We start from the raw sequence: 15,553 nt of genomic DNA, 5'->3' as shown, positions 1-15,553 counted from the left end.
CTTCATCACTATCAAGTGAAGTCATTGAAGGTGTTCTGTAAGTTTTGGAAAGAGATAGAAATAGGATGAAGTCAAGTCAGGACTGTATGGAGGATGATCGATGACCATGAATCCAAGACATTGGATTGTTGTAGAAGTCTCAGTGCTTGTATGTCCTGAGGCAGTTTTTGCTAAAGGATTGGGTGCTCCTTGTGTGGATGAACTCTTTGAATTGGAGACTCGATTACAGCATGCTGTTGCTCACACATTGTTACATTATACACTGTTGTGTTCTATACTACAGTTTGGAGCCCTCTGGTTGCAGAGGGCTGTGAATATGTAACATGAAGAATAAAGGTGTATAATGTTAATAAGTTTTATATTATTTAAAAAGCTTAAAGAGTTTTCACATAAAAATTTAGATGTATTATTTTTCAACACACCCTTGTAATATTATATCCAATCAGATAATCACTTTCTGTTGTATCAGTATCATTGTAAAGCTAAATAATGCTGTTTATGTTATAGTAATAGTGGTAGATACTACTACTACTACTACTACTACTACTACTACTACTACAGCTACAGTGATTGCTACAGTGATTGTTTCTATTATTTCTTCCAGCTGTAGTAATTTTGATGCCTGGTCTGAGTGGTGTCTTGATGATTGGAGTTCCCATCTACAGCATTCTGTTGGTTACAATGGCATGGAGAGCTATTGCTAGAGTACAGTTCTTTGAGGTAACTAGAAATAATTGTAATTAATATCTAACTGAATAAAATTTTGATCACATTATTTTAAGTTTTAAACCTTCCAGTGAAGAAATTGTTGAATCTCCATTTTCATTTGTTTTTGAAAACTATGATCTGCAACTGAGAGTTTGACTTGGTACCATGAAGACTGGTCAGTTTTGTTCTTTCAAACACCTTATTTGTTAGTAAAATTGAGTCACACATTGTCATCTTGTGACTACTTATTGATATTATTATTATTATTATTATTATTATTATTATTATTATTATTATTATTTAATGGGATTTGCTTATTGTCATATCAATACTCCTGAAACATCAGTGTCACATTAAGGAGACATATTGGAGAAATTCTTATGGAAACTCTTTAATTGAAAAAAAGGGCAATAAAAATTGTCAATGGGTTTCAGGTACTTAATGAAGTAATTGCCACACATTTGAATGTATTCATATCAGATAATGAAACTCAAGGCATCATTTAAATATAATCATACTTTTTGAAGTGTTTGGTTACTGATGTTCTGGAACACTACCCTAGGCCTTATGGTAAAAGAGCTTAGAAAACTCCCGCAACCCCCCTCCACCCCTTGCTGCCCTTCTCCTGCTGTGTAAATATGGTTCTTCATGTTCTGAACTCCATGGGGTGTGATTTGTACACTCTTAGCTGAGACAGTGGCTGGCATGTTGTGGTTATGGCTCTCTTAGGGTTGCAGTGTATGGTGGATGTGTTGAGGTGAATGTCACTTCCAGTTAGTTCTAACTATATCTCTCAAAAAGATCCTATAAAAGTGTAGTTACAGTTGGCAATTTCCTGGGAATGCATTACTCAAAACTAACAAGTAAAACATGTTTTTTTTTTCTTTTTGTCAATTATTTGATTTCTGCTTTGCACAATTCTTGGACTAGAAGGAAACAGCAAGAAAAATCAGTAGTAGACTCTAGTTGAAGGTGATTTCTGCAAAGTAATGAGCAAAAGAGAATATCTTCAAAATGACGATACTCATTACATTCTTGAATACTGTCATAAGTTCTGGGATTCCTTTTTGAAAATAACATTAAGAATACACAAGGAATAAAATGTCTACTGATACATTAGTTTCCTGTTTAGGCATAAAAATCTTTAGTATTTTTTGTAGTAAGTTAACATAATGGAAAAAAAATCATTAGAAAAAAGCAGTAACACTTGCGATAAAATCTACCGAAATAACAATACTTACTCTGCAACTGTAACATAAATTTTTAGTATAGTTTTAAAATTAAGTGTAGTACTTGTTCCATATATGTAACTTGGAAACAGGCTTTGTAGGACCATAATACACTTTTATCAGGATAAATTGTGTTTGTAGTTTTAAAGAAACATGAGAACTAAGTGTTAATGAGTTTTTTATTCATAAAGTTGCTACAGTTGCTTCAAATTAAATTCATTCTCAACGTTTTCTGACCCTTTAAGTAGTAGGTACAAAATGTATCATAAACATACATTCCTGTATCAGTTTAAACTGGCTTGTACTTCCTGGCTTTAATCAGTGATATTTTTCAAGATTTCATTAGCAAAGTGCCTACTCATAAACTTTACATGTAATGTCTTCATTGTGTGTTGCTATACTTCCAGCTACCTACCAAATGTTTGACTGTTCAGCATACAGTTTGGAATGTGACTAACCTGGATTTGTCTTGGTGGTAGCAGTGCTGCTTCCTTGTGTTTTTGTTTAATGAGAAGCTTGAAATGAACACGACAATGAATTATTTAACTTCACACCTTTCCACATTTATTGACACTCATAACATCATGACAAATAGCTTGTATATGATAGTTTATGTAGTGTATTCAAACAATGGAGATTCCTGGGTGGAATATCAACAATGTAGGAAAACATAGTGCTACTTACTGTAAAGATGATACGTAAAGTTGTAGACATGCACAGTTAAGAGATTTACACATAAGCTTTTGGCAACAGCCTTCATCAGAAAAAGAAAGAGAAACACACACCATTCATTCCCACAAGCGAGCGTACCTCACACACACATGACCACCAACTTTGGCAGCTCAGATCAGCATGTCAACTATCATGTGAAATGGAAACAGCAATCTGGAGGGGTTGGGGAAGGGGGAGCTACAGCAGTGTACAGGTGAGGGGAGAGAGGAGCACTGTCTGGCAGAGCATGCAGGGACTGGAATGCCAACAGTGCATAGTCTGGAGGTTGTGTGTGAGGGAGGTGGGGGAAAACAGGGCAAAAAAGGAGAGTGAATAAAGATGCATGAGTGCATTGGCAGAGAGGAGCAAACAATCAGGGTGGGAGATGGGAATGGGCAGGAAGTGACAGGACAGAGGGGATGGAAACTGTTGGCTGGAAGGTGTGGGGACAGTATGTTACTGTAGGTCGAGGCCAGAATAATTATGGAAGTGGAGAATATGCTGTAAGGTAGCTCCCATCTAAGCAGTTCAGAAAAGCTGGTGATGGAGGGGTGGATCCAGACAGCTTGGGTGGGGAAGCAGGCACTGAAATCAAGAATGTTATGTTGAGCTCCATGTTGTGGCACAGGGTGGTTGCTCTTGGACACAGTTTGTAGCTGGCTGTTCATCCTGGTAGACAACTGGTTGGTTATCAGACCAATATTAAAAGCTGTGCAGTGATAGCAACAGAGTTGGTAACTGACATGGCTGTTTCACGGGTGGCCCAGTCCCTGTTGGGGTAGGATAAACTGGTGACAGGGCTGGAATAGGAAGGTCTGGGTGGGTGGATTGGGCAGATCTTGCACCTGGGTCTTCCACAGGAGTATGATCCATGTGCCAGTGGGTTGGGATTGGGAGTGGCATAGGGATGGACTATGATGATGTGTAGGTTGGGTGGGTGACAGAACACCACTTTAGGCGGGATGGGAAGGATCTTGTGGAGGATGTTGCTCATTTCAGGGCATGATGACAAGTAATCAAAGCCATGGCAAGGATGTGGTTCAGTTGTTACAGTCTGGTCTGGTATTGGGCGATGGAGGGGTACTCCTTTGTGGCTGGTTCTTGGGGGTGGTCTGAGGATTGGGGGTGTCAGGGGAAATGGCATGAGAAATTTGTTTGCAGACTAGGTCTGGGAGATGGTGCCTGTTTGTGAAGGCCTTGCCAAGACTCCCATCATACTGGGCAAGGGGTTTCTTGTCACTGAAGATATACCATCTTCGGGTGGCTGTGGCTATGTTATATGGGAGGGACTATTTTTGTGTGAAAGAGATGACAGCCTCCTATGTCAATCTGTTTCTGGACCATCTAAAGGTGACCTTCCTAACCTCCCAAAATGCCAAACCCCTAGTCTGCTTCAAGTTTATTGATGACATCTTCATGATCTGGACTTAGGGCCAAGACACCCTGTCTTCATTCCTTCACAAGCTCAACACATTCTCTCCCATTCCTTTCAACTGATCCTTCTCAGTCTATTGTGCCACCTTCCTAGATATTGACCACCTCCTCTCTGATGGATCCCTTTGCACCTATGCCCACAGTAAACCCATCAACCACCAACAGTATCTGTGTTTCAACAGCTATCATGCCCCTCCCAATCCCAACCCCATGGCACAAGGATCATGCCCCTGTGGAAGACACAAGTGCAAGACCCGCCCAATGCAACTCTCAGCACTTCCTGTTCCAGTCCTGTCACAAGATGGTCATACCCCATCACAGGCTGGAGCACATGTGAAAGCAGCCATCTCATTTATCAGCTCTGTTGCAATTATTGACTACAGAGTAGCTGTCCATCAGGATTAACAGCCACTGCCAAACTATGACCAAGAGCAAAGTAGACCAGCCTGTGGCGCAACGTGTAGCTGAACATAACATGCTTGATTTCAATGACTGCTTCACTACCCGAGCCATTTGGAGTCTTCCCTTCACTAACAGTCTTTCTGAATTACGCAGGTGGGAGTTATCCTTAAAACACATTCTCTCCTCCTGTAGCTATCCTGGCCTCAACCTATGGTAACATATTGTCCTGTCACCTCCTCCCCATTCTCATTTCCCATCCTCTTTGTTTGCTCCCTTCTGCCAATGCACCTACCCATATTTCCTCAATCCTCTCCTTTTTTGCCCTGTTTTCCCCACCTCCGTGCTCCGCTGCCTCGTGATGCTGAGCCTTTTGGTATTCTAGTCCCTGCGTACTTCACCGGACAGTGCTCCCCCCCACCTGTATATTACTATCCATTCCCTTTCCTTGCCCTCTCTAGATTGCTGATTCCATTCTATGTGATTGTTGCATTCTGGTCTGATTTGCCAGAAGTGATGCTCTCGTGTGTGTGATGTGTGCTTGATTGTATGAATGAATGGTGTGCTTTTCTCTTTCTTTTTCTGATGAAGACTGTGACTGAAAGCCAATGTGTAAGTGTCTTTTAATCGTGTCTGTCTTCAACCTAATGTGTCATCTATACAGTGTATAGTGTATTCATCACAGGACAACACGTTCATAGGTGACACAGATTTGTTCACTTTTTATATACCTATTGCCACCTGACACAACAGCTACATGATGTTAATGATGTTAATGATTACTGCAGACTGACTCAAAGAAGATCCATGAAGATATTTACACATACATGGTTTCAATTTAACTACAGTATGCTGACTAACTGATACCTGCTGGCAATGTATAGGTATTAACAGTTTAGTTATTAGACACCAAATATTGATGTATTATCCTCAACAGTTATTTATAGACATGTATATGAATAATAATTAAAATTTGTTATTACCTTTTGATTTATCTCAAAGAAGATCCATGAAGATATTTACACATACATGGTTTCAATTTAACTACAGTATGCTGACTAACTGATACCTGCTGGCAATGTATAGGTATTAACAGTTTAGTTATTAGACACCAAATATTGATGTATTATCCTCGACAGTTATTTATAGACATGTATATGAATAATAATTAAAATTTGTTATTACCTTTTGATTTATAATAGGAAAAATAGAGAAATTAAGGGACATAAACATGCTTACTCCTTTGCTAATTGTAATTTTAACAATGGTTTGGACAGTGGCATAATTAATATCATTATTGGAACTAAGTTGTAAATATTATTTATACTCTCATGGGGATTCACAAATCCTGTCAAAAATGGCTAAAATGTGATATTTTCTAAATAGGATAAATGGCAAACTAACAAGTTTTTCTAGTAGAAAGTGGGCATTTTCAAAAGGAGGAGGGAAAAAGTAAGGGATTCAAAACTGTGGTACAGAGTTTTGTAAATTGTCGCAATTTAGGATTGGAATGTTTTGAAAGATAGGAATGTTTTGGAAGAGAAGTAATATGTTTGCTGGTATGAGGAGCATGATGGAGGTATGTAATTTTATGAACTACTTACTTTTTGTTCATTGAAAATGTAAACTCCATGTGTTGAAGGGATCAAAAATTCTGAATAATCTGTTAAATATATTTTTTTTCTGGATAAACTAATTCTTCCTTTGTTGTCATAAATCATGAAATTAGTCAGTGAACAATAAAGCTTTGTGAACATTGGCTTGACAAAGAAATAAGTTCCTTCACATAACTATAGATGTTATATACATAATGAAATAAAAAGAAAAGGTAATTCACGTCTAAAATTGGAGCAAATGAAACTCCACCCCATCTTACTATGTCTCAAGTAGTTGACCATGTTAAAAGTGTGCTTTCATTTTTAATTTTTTTCCCCATGTGTTAATTTAGCATTGTCAAAGACTTAATACATTTTCAGATTATTAATCAAACAATGGAAAATCCAGGATGGAATGTAACAATATATTATACAATACTGTTAAGATTATTAATAGTTTTTTAATTATTTTACAGGAGCTTTGGACTTGGACAAAATTATGCTCATGTGCTGGGGGCATTGTATTTGCTATTTCTGATGCACTGATTGGATTCCATCACTTTCACCATCCAATTCCACATTCTCAGGTAAATAAAAACTTATCGTTGTAAAATTTTGGCAGTTTGTCTTTTTATGTCAGCTTACTGGAAATAACATATTTTGCAGGATTAAGAAGACAGAATAATAAATGACTGAAGCATGTATTATCTCAGAGTTGTGTATTTTTAGTTTATGAATCAAATAAGATTATGGAATTTACTACTCTTATTTTGTTGAAGTATATTTCATGAGAGTAAAATTCCTTTAATCATCAATAACTACTTATTGAAATGTAGCTGCAGCTCTTCAGAGAGTATTTCTTTTCATTGAGATAATTGACATTATGGCACTCAGAGGAGAAATGTTGAAGTGACTAGGTAAATTTCCATGCTAGCAGTTTTTAATGTTGAAAGTACAAGACTGAGCCAGATAATTACTTTAATGATAAATGGATTTTTTTCTTAGCTTTTTGTAGTCGGTGAATGATTTTCATTCCTGGCACATTTATTCATTCATGGTTATGCCATTAAATTTTCCAGTGAACACAAGTCCTGTGAAACAGCACATTATCCAAACTAATGGGCGTCTACTGATTACAGTTTTAGGGTTTTAAAGATATTCCATAAAATGCAGTCTCCCTCCTATGTGCTCAGTTGCATGGTGCTTTTGATGTACTACCTTGTGCTTCTTTGTTCCACATGGAAATAGAGGATGCTTTATCTCATATTTGAATTTGATGGCTCTGTACAGGGTGTCCTTAATGTAAAGTTCCAGTTTCAAACACTGTAGAAAGAGACATCAAATTTGAACAGCATATCATTGATGCAGTAGGAAATGCCATGGAACAAAAAAATTTAATGAAAAGTTTACGAATAAGTGGTGCTGTAAGCATCTTGAGGTAAATGGGGTCTGCTACAAATGACAAATTAATCACATTGTGATGGCTATGATTTGAGTTGCACATTACACCAGCCACAATGTTTTTGTGTGGATGACTCCACAGGTTCAGCTGTGAACAGTTCAAGCACTGTTAGTTAGATAAGCCTGTCCATCACGCCAAGGCCATACACACTGGATGGGAAAAATTTGTTTTTAGAGACCAAAACCTGCATAAAAAGCAAAATATCAGTTTCTAATTGTGATGAGACTGATGCAAGACACATTCAGTATGCTGTCCAAAGTTTCCTGCCACAAGTTGAAATCGAGGAACAGCATATTAGACAACAAATAGGAGCATCTCAGAGGTCACATTCAGAATGTGTCATGCAATATGTGCCTTCCATTCAGCTACATTCATAACTGGAGCACTGAATATAACATCTTTCAGATAACCCCACAGCTAGAACTCTCACGGATTAAGTTCAGGTGATCTGGGTGGCCAGAGTGTAGGGGAATGACAGCAGTAATTTTAGAATTTCTTAAATGCCTCTGCAGCAGCCACGTCACTGCCTGGGCAACATGCAGGGGAGTGCCGTCTTGCATCAAAATGATTTTACGTACACATCCACACTGCTGAAGGATTGGAATGACATTGGTGCATTTACCAGTGAGGGTACTGGTTACAGCGTATGCAGGACTCACCACCTCAAAAAAAATACTTGTGATAAATATGCTAGCAACCTGCACCACGCAATCATATTTGCAGAATGAAGTGGTACTGTTTGATATGTGTGTGGAGTTTCCATTGCTGATATTTTGCAGTTCCGTGTATTGAAATGTCCTTGGAGGTGGAAATGGCTTTGTCTGTCCATGGAAAGTTCCAGGGGATTCGTTGACCACTTCTACCTGTACAAGAAATTCCAGCATGAATGTTTTTCTAGTAGGCAGCTCAGCATGGAAGTCTGAACATGGGTGATTTTTGTATGGATAGCAATGCAGGATATTTTGTAGGATTTTATGCACCATGTTTGTGGGCATTGCCAGTGTTTTGGTAGTTCCCCATGCACTGCTTATTTGCACACTACCACTTGATCCCTCTTGCAATACCATTGCCACATCTTCAAGAAGTGTTAGATCAACTAATTTTGTCCCTCTGTCACAGTGGACTTCAAAAGAATCTGTCATTTTGAATTTTGTAATCATTTTCTCCAGACCATCAGTGGACATTGGACCAAAACCTTTCTTCATACTGTTGAGTGTCTGGAACTTCTGTAGGGTTCCTGACACACAGCAATTATTCTTATAAAACAACTTTACCAGCGGCACGTGGTTTTTGATGGATCATGTTGAGCATCTTGGATGCAGACTGAGGAACAGCTGTGTGCTGCACTTCGGTTGGTGTGCCTCTTCTGTTGCCTACAGCTCCATTTATTGGTCTTTTTTTCGTTACATTTCCCCCCGAATCAATAATATGTTGTTCAAATTTGACATCATTCAGAGCAACTGTTCTCTTTGTACAGCTTTTTAAAATATTAAAAAACAATTGTCAAATACTGGATGCACATCATTTCTCACACACATATTGAAACAGTCCATCACAAATTCTTAGAACCTGGGCACACGTTCAACGAGTGTGATCAATAATTTGGTCTTATTGAGAAACGCAAGAGGAATCAAACTCATATGTACATGCCTCAGGATTGGTAGATGTCATTAAAAGGTCCAGCAAACAATCAGGGAGTTTTTGTAGCTATCGCTAACATGAAACTCTTGACCAAGTCATCCATTCCAGGAGATACTGAAGGAAATGCATTTGCCTGGCGGTCAATTAGATGGATTCATGTAAAAAAGGAATGTCCATTAGTCATGCATTTTAAGATTTCTTTCAATGAGGATGTTGAATTTTATACAGCTGACTTCTCCAAACCACTTTGTGGGAGACCCCCACAGTCACACTGAATACACTGTACAGTGCTCAATTACCCACGACATGTGTAAAGTGGAATAACCTGCAAGAGCTGAAATGCTTCATTCCCCCCTGTCCACCATGCTTTCTTTGATAATCTGAAGTATGAGGAACAGTCTTAAAGTAAAAGCAGCTCAGGATGTCGAGAACGATGAGGAGGGGCAGGATGACATGGAGAGGCAGAACGTCATCATCATGAATAAGAACGTGTTGATAGGTCTAGGGAAGTAACAACAGACGTGGAGGATTTAAAAGGTCTTGCTAGCGACATTCTGGACAGTGACTATGACTAAAATGTTACCCTATGTTATTTAAAATGTTCAAAAGTGTCATAGTTACTGCATGATAAAATTATTAATATGTTCATGTGCACCTTTATTACTTTTCTGCTAAACCTTTTCCATATCAAAATAATATAAGTTATTTTAGGCTCTTTGCTCATCCAGAATGGTGGTATGAACTTGTGTCATCTTTTGTCTGCAGAACATCTAAATCCTATAGTATATCTCTGTAAAGTTACAATGTTGTGCCAGCGAAACTGGTTTTCTTATAACCAGGTGAACTTCAAAGCCATTTATCTCAAAAGTATCTGAATTGCACTTACATCACTTTGCTTCTGAGCCCCTCATTTAGACTACATCACCCTGTTCACTAATGATAAGAGGCATGTTGCTGATGTGTGGAATATACCAGTAGATGCCTTGTCTGTATCAAGACAATTGCAGTTAATTAGATTTTGAAGATCTTGCCAGGGCACAAGAGGAGGACAGTGAATTAAAATTATGGTTCATTTCTTCGTTCAGCTTGCAATTTTGGCAAGTCAATTCCAATCCCCCCCCCTCTCTCTTCCTCCTCCTCCACTCCTCCCTCCACACAAACACAAACACAAAGTTGTATTACAATGTCTCAGCACCAAATGAGTGCCCAGTTATTACAGCTGATTACCAGCAACAGGCTGGATCACATTCAAGAAATAAGGCAATAGTGTGTGTAATCAAAAGTATTTGTTTGGCATGATCTAAAAAGTCTGAAAAAGTTCCATCAAGCCGAGCTGAACATACTGCATGACAGCACTTTACTGCTTTTTACATTCACTAGAAGCTCTGTCAGCCAAAGATGTCACATCTCAGAATGTACCCAAAACAATGTGTTGGTGTAGGACCGTGCAGTTTGGTATATCATTGTATGTAAACACAGATAGACTGGCAGTTTCAGTATCACCAATTCAAGGCACTAGAGACATTCCTAAGAATGTACAGAATCAGGGCACCATCATACCACCATTGTTCAGCAAATGGACTGGCCAATTCATTAGATTAAAAGCAGCTGTCGTATTACCACAAGGCTAGGTACAGATAGACATAACACAACATTTGCATCTGTGAATATGCTAGTACCATGCACCTGTAGAACAGCAGCAAGAAGTGGTTCAACAATGCTCTCAAGTGGTGATATGTTCTGGTATATTGTGCATTTATTCCTTTCCCCTAAATCCCACTGACACTTGTGAGGTTAGTGGATGTTGGATAGGTGGGGGATGGAGGGAGGGGGAAGTGGTAATGAGGCTAGGGCAACATTTTTCTATTTATATAGAGATTATTTTGACTGCTGAATTTTGTTGGTGACAAGTGAAGTGTGTTTCTTTGTGCTCAATTTTGAAATGCACTTTGATGAGCTTCTTAAATATTTAATTCTCTATATTTTCTGCCTTTGTATACACCTCTTAGTGGATAAACCCATCAATATGTCACTTCAGTCAGCTGAAGGACTTCAAAATTGAACAATTACAATCAGTTTACTGTATTTTGAAAATTGAGACTTGCCTTTTTAACATACTAAAGGAAATCTGAGTGGGTAAGTAATTATAATAAGTAAGGGAACACTCTCTGAAGATCTGAAATTTTATGTGTGTTTTGAACATGTCACCTATACTACAGTGTTTTCCTCTGTCAGTTGTATGACAGCTTTTTCTGTCTATTGATATTCATACGATGATATTTTTGTGAAATATTTTCTCTGAAATTACAATCATCAAACTTTTTTAAATTGTTGATTTGAGAACGAACAATATTAAATACTTAATATAAGGAGCAATATTGAGCCAAGTTAAGAGGGGGGGGGGGGGGGGGGGTTTGATGGAGTTTATGACTACTGTACTCTAGGTTTTGAAATAATGCAAGTTGCTGATTGTGAATTTTTCCACTATTTTTCTGTATATCTAGAGTTTCTATCCATTGATCATGATGATGATGTAATTTTTAATCTTTCTCACCTGAACAGGCCTTGATAATGATTACGTATTATGCAGCTCAGCTGGGAATAGCTCTCAGCGTTGTAGATTCGAAGGACAGTTATGATAAAACTAAGACTATTACTTCAAGTGAACCAGCAAATACAAAAATCAGGATAGCAATTCCACAGAGCTCATCATCTCACTGATAGTAGGTAAGACACTACTTTTAGTGAATAACATCCATTCAGATATAATATTTCTGCCAGAAAAGCTGAAGTAAATGATAGTTTTCTTGTGGGAATGTGCTAGAGGAGAGTATTGCTATGGAATTCAAAGTCTGGTGCCTTGTTTATGTCACTTGCTGTATATTCACCTTCAGCATTCCATTTTTTTTTCACAGCATTTTAAGGTACATCATCATTTTTATTCGGTTATAATGTGGCATGTATAGTTCGTTTTTATCAGGTTTGGGTCCATGTGAAATGAAGTGCTCAGTGACTGTATTATTTCAAGTTGTAAGTTGGTTATTTCAGACACTTACCACAACTTACGTGTAAATGTATAACATAAGTCACTGTATTTAGTTATAACCACCTTATTTGTTTTATGTGCCTAAGTATTACTTTAAAAATAAGAAATGAAATGATGATTTCTGCAAATTGTAAAGTGAAATTAATAAATGTTGTCAAAACATCACACATGTAGATGACACTATAGATGAGTATGATGTACAAGTTGTGTACTAATTGCAAACAGGGCCTCAATGTGAACTCAACCGTGGACACGAGTAGTCCAGTTGGGACTGTGCGTATATATGTAAGGGTTGTAATGTTTTTATTTTGTATTTTATCATTGCCTCACATATGAAACTTATATAACTGTACACATAGCAAGGCATGCATATTACCTAATTGTTCCTGGTTTTCCATATGTCCTTAAGCATGGAAGATCACCACACAGTGATCAAAACCTGAATTTGCAATAAATATTATTTGCAGCTAATTACTATATACTTTACGCTTTGTTCTTTGCTTTTGTCCCATGCATTGTTGTTGTTAAGTATTTGTGCACCAACTGATTGTGTGGCAGTACCAACTTCATGTCCAGGACAACCCTAGATGTGAAAGTACATCTTGTGGAATAAAAATCAGTTGTATGTAAGATCTTTTATTTGGACCACCACCTTGTTACTTAGCTTAAAGCCACTTCCCCCCTTAACATAGGTACCTCAATAAAAAGGGAATATCTTTTTAAAAAACTGTAATGTTATCCCAATCCCAAATAATGGAAAAGATGAACAAAATGTGAGAATGGGTAGAAGATACAATATTCACTGACCAAAAAATAATTTGCCAAAGGAGAGCACTGTCAACTTTTAAATGGGCTGAATGATGCTATCAAAATTTGCTAAAAATTTAGCTGGAACATACAACATAAAACACTCCCTGCCGCCGTTGGATAAGCAGCTGCAGCAGCAAGTCGTATACTCCTAGCTCACTCATTTGTTACATAGTTTAATTCTTAATTTCTTTGAGTGTTTTTGGTACTTGCATTGTTTAATTCATAAATTTCGGGCGTATTATAGTATTTGAGAGTTGTAGCATCGCGTTTTAGTACCTGAATAGTGTAAAATCGCTTAGTCTCCTTCCGCTGCCGAGCAGTGTGTCAGCAGTGCACAAGTGGCAGCATTACTGCATTTACTAGGCAATCTTGTATTTTAATAACCGTTTAAATTTTGTGTCAATTTGTTTGCGCTCTCTGTAGATTAGTTCAGACGTTCTTTGCACAACAGTTTTTAGTATGGATAGGGACTGCAACTGCTGTGTTCGGATGCAGGCTGAGTTGGCATCCCTTCGCTCCCAGCTTCAGGCAGTGTTGGCTTCGGTCACACAGCTTGAGGCTGTTGCCAATGGTCATCTCTGTGGAGATCCGGATGGGGGTTTGTTGGGGACAGCCAGCTCGTCCCACGCATCCCCCGATCGGACTACGACTGTGGTTGCCCGAGATACTGCCCGCATTGAGGCTGATCCCTCACCTGTGGTAGAGTGGGAGGTCGTCTCAAGGTGTGGCAGGGGGCGAAAGACATTCCGGAGGGCTGAGTGGAAGGCCTCTCCAGTTTGCCTGACGAACCGGTTTCAGGCTCTGTCTCAGGCTGATACTGATCTTCGGCCTGACACGGCTGCTTGTCCTGTTCCAGAGGTTGCCCCTCAGTCTGCAAGATCCGGGCGGTCGCAGAGGGTGGGCTTACTGGTAGTTGGGAGCTCCAACATCAGGCGCGTAATGGGGCCCCTTAGGGATATGGCAGCAAGGGAGGGGAAGAAAACCAAAGTGCACTCCGTGTGCATACCGGGGGGAGTCATGCCAGATGTGGAAAGGGTCCTTCCGGATGCCATGAAGGGTACAGGGTGCACCCATCTGCAGGTGGTCGCTCATGTCGGCACCAATGATGTGTGTCGCTATGGATCGGAGGAAATCCTCTCTGGCTTCCAGCGGCTATCTGATTTGGTGAAGACTGCCAGTCTCGCTAGCGGGATGAAAGCAGAGCTCACCATCTGCAGCATCGTCGACAGGACTGACTGCGGACCTTTGGTACAGAGCCGAGTGGAGGGTCTGAATCAGAGGCTGAGACGGTTCTGTGACCGTGTGGGCTGCAGATTCCTCAACTTGCGCCATAGGGTGGTGGGGTTTCGGGTTCCGCTGGATAGGTCAGGAGTCCACTACACGCAACAAGCGACTACACGGGTAGCAGGGGTTGTGTGGCGTGGGCTGGGCCGTTTTTTAGGTTAGATGGCCTCGGGCAAGTACAGAAAGGGAAACAGCCTCAACGGGTGCGGGGCAAAGTCAGGACATGCGGGGACCAAGCAGCAATCGGTATTGTAATTGTAAACTGTTGAAGCTGCGTTGGTAAAGTACCGGAACTTCAAGCGCTGATAGAAAGCACCGAAGCTGAAATCGTTATAGGTACAGAAAGCTGGCTGAAGCCAGAGATAAATTCTGCCGAAATTTTTACAAACATACAGACGGTGTTTAGAAAGGATAGATTGCATGCAACCGGTGGTGGAGTGTTCGTTGCTGTTAGTAGTAGTTTATCCTGTAGTGAAGTAGAAGTGGATAGTTCCTGTGAATTATTATGGGTGGAGGTTACACTCAACAACCGAGCTAGGTTAATAATTGGCTCCTTTTACCGACCCCCCGACTCAGCAGCATTAGTGGCAGAACAGCTGAGAGAAAATTTGGAATACATTTCACATAAATTTTCTCAGCATGTTATAGTCTTAGGTGGAGATTTCAATTTACCAGATATAGACTGGGACACTCAGATGTTTAGGACGGGTGGTAGGGACAGAGATCGAGTGACATTATACTGAGTGCACTATCCGAAAATTACCTCGAGCAATTAAACAGAGAACTGACTCGTGGAGATAACGTCTTGGACCTACTGATAACAAACAGACCCGAACTTTTCGACTCTGTAAGCGCAGAACAGGGAATCAGTGATCAGAAGGCCGTTGCAGCATCCCTGAATATGGAAGTTAATAGGAATATAAAAAAAGGGAGGAAGGTTAATCTGTTTAGCAAGAGTAATAGAAGGCAGATTTCAGGCTACCTAACAGATCAAAACGAAAATTTCTGTTCCGACACTGACAATGTTGAGTGTTTATGGAAAAAGTTCAAGGCAATCGTAAAATGCGTTTTAGACAGGTACGTGCCGAGTAAAACTGTGAGGGACGGGAAAAACCCACCGTGGTACAACAACAAAGTTAGGAAACTACTGCGAAAGCAAAGAGAGCTTCACTCCAAGTTTAAATGCAGCCAAAACCTCTCAGACAAACAGAAGCTAAACGATGTCAAATTTAGC

General features: G+C 39.4%; 1 protein-coding gene across 2 annotated transcripts in view; it reads left to right on the top strand.

Annotated features, from left to right (window-relative positions):
* Window positions 1-15,553, top strand: part of LOC126094485 (lysoplasmalogenase-like protein TMEM86A) — a 502,594-nt gene that overhangs the window by 465,978 nt on the left and 21,063 nt on the right. For both annotated transcript variants that reach the window (XM_049908882.1, XM_049908880.1), the window contains exons 4-6: window positions 605-720; window positions 6,553-6,663; window positions 11,742-11,906. In XM_049908882.1, the coding sequence (XP_049764839.1) occupies window positions 605-720; window positions 6,553-6,663; window positions 11,742-11,900 (386 nt within the window). In that variant the 3' untranslated portion in view covers window positions 11,901-11,906. The remainder of the gene's footprint in view (window positions 1-604; window positions 721-6,552; window positions 6,664-11,741; window positions 11,907-15,553) is intronic.

This window comes from Schistocerca cancellata, chromosome 8 (genome assembly GCF_023864275.1).
Source record: "Schistocerca cancellata isolate TAMUIC-IGC-003103 chromosome 8, iqSchCanc2.1, whole genome shotgun sequence".
Lineage (NCBI taxonomy): Eukaryota > Metazoa > Arthropoda > Insecta > Orthoptera > Acrididae > Schistocerca > Schistocerca cancellata.
Note: the sequence above shows the minus strand (reverse complement) of the source record. Positions and strands in the feature narration are given on the sequence as shown.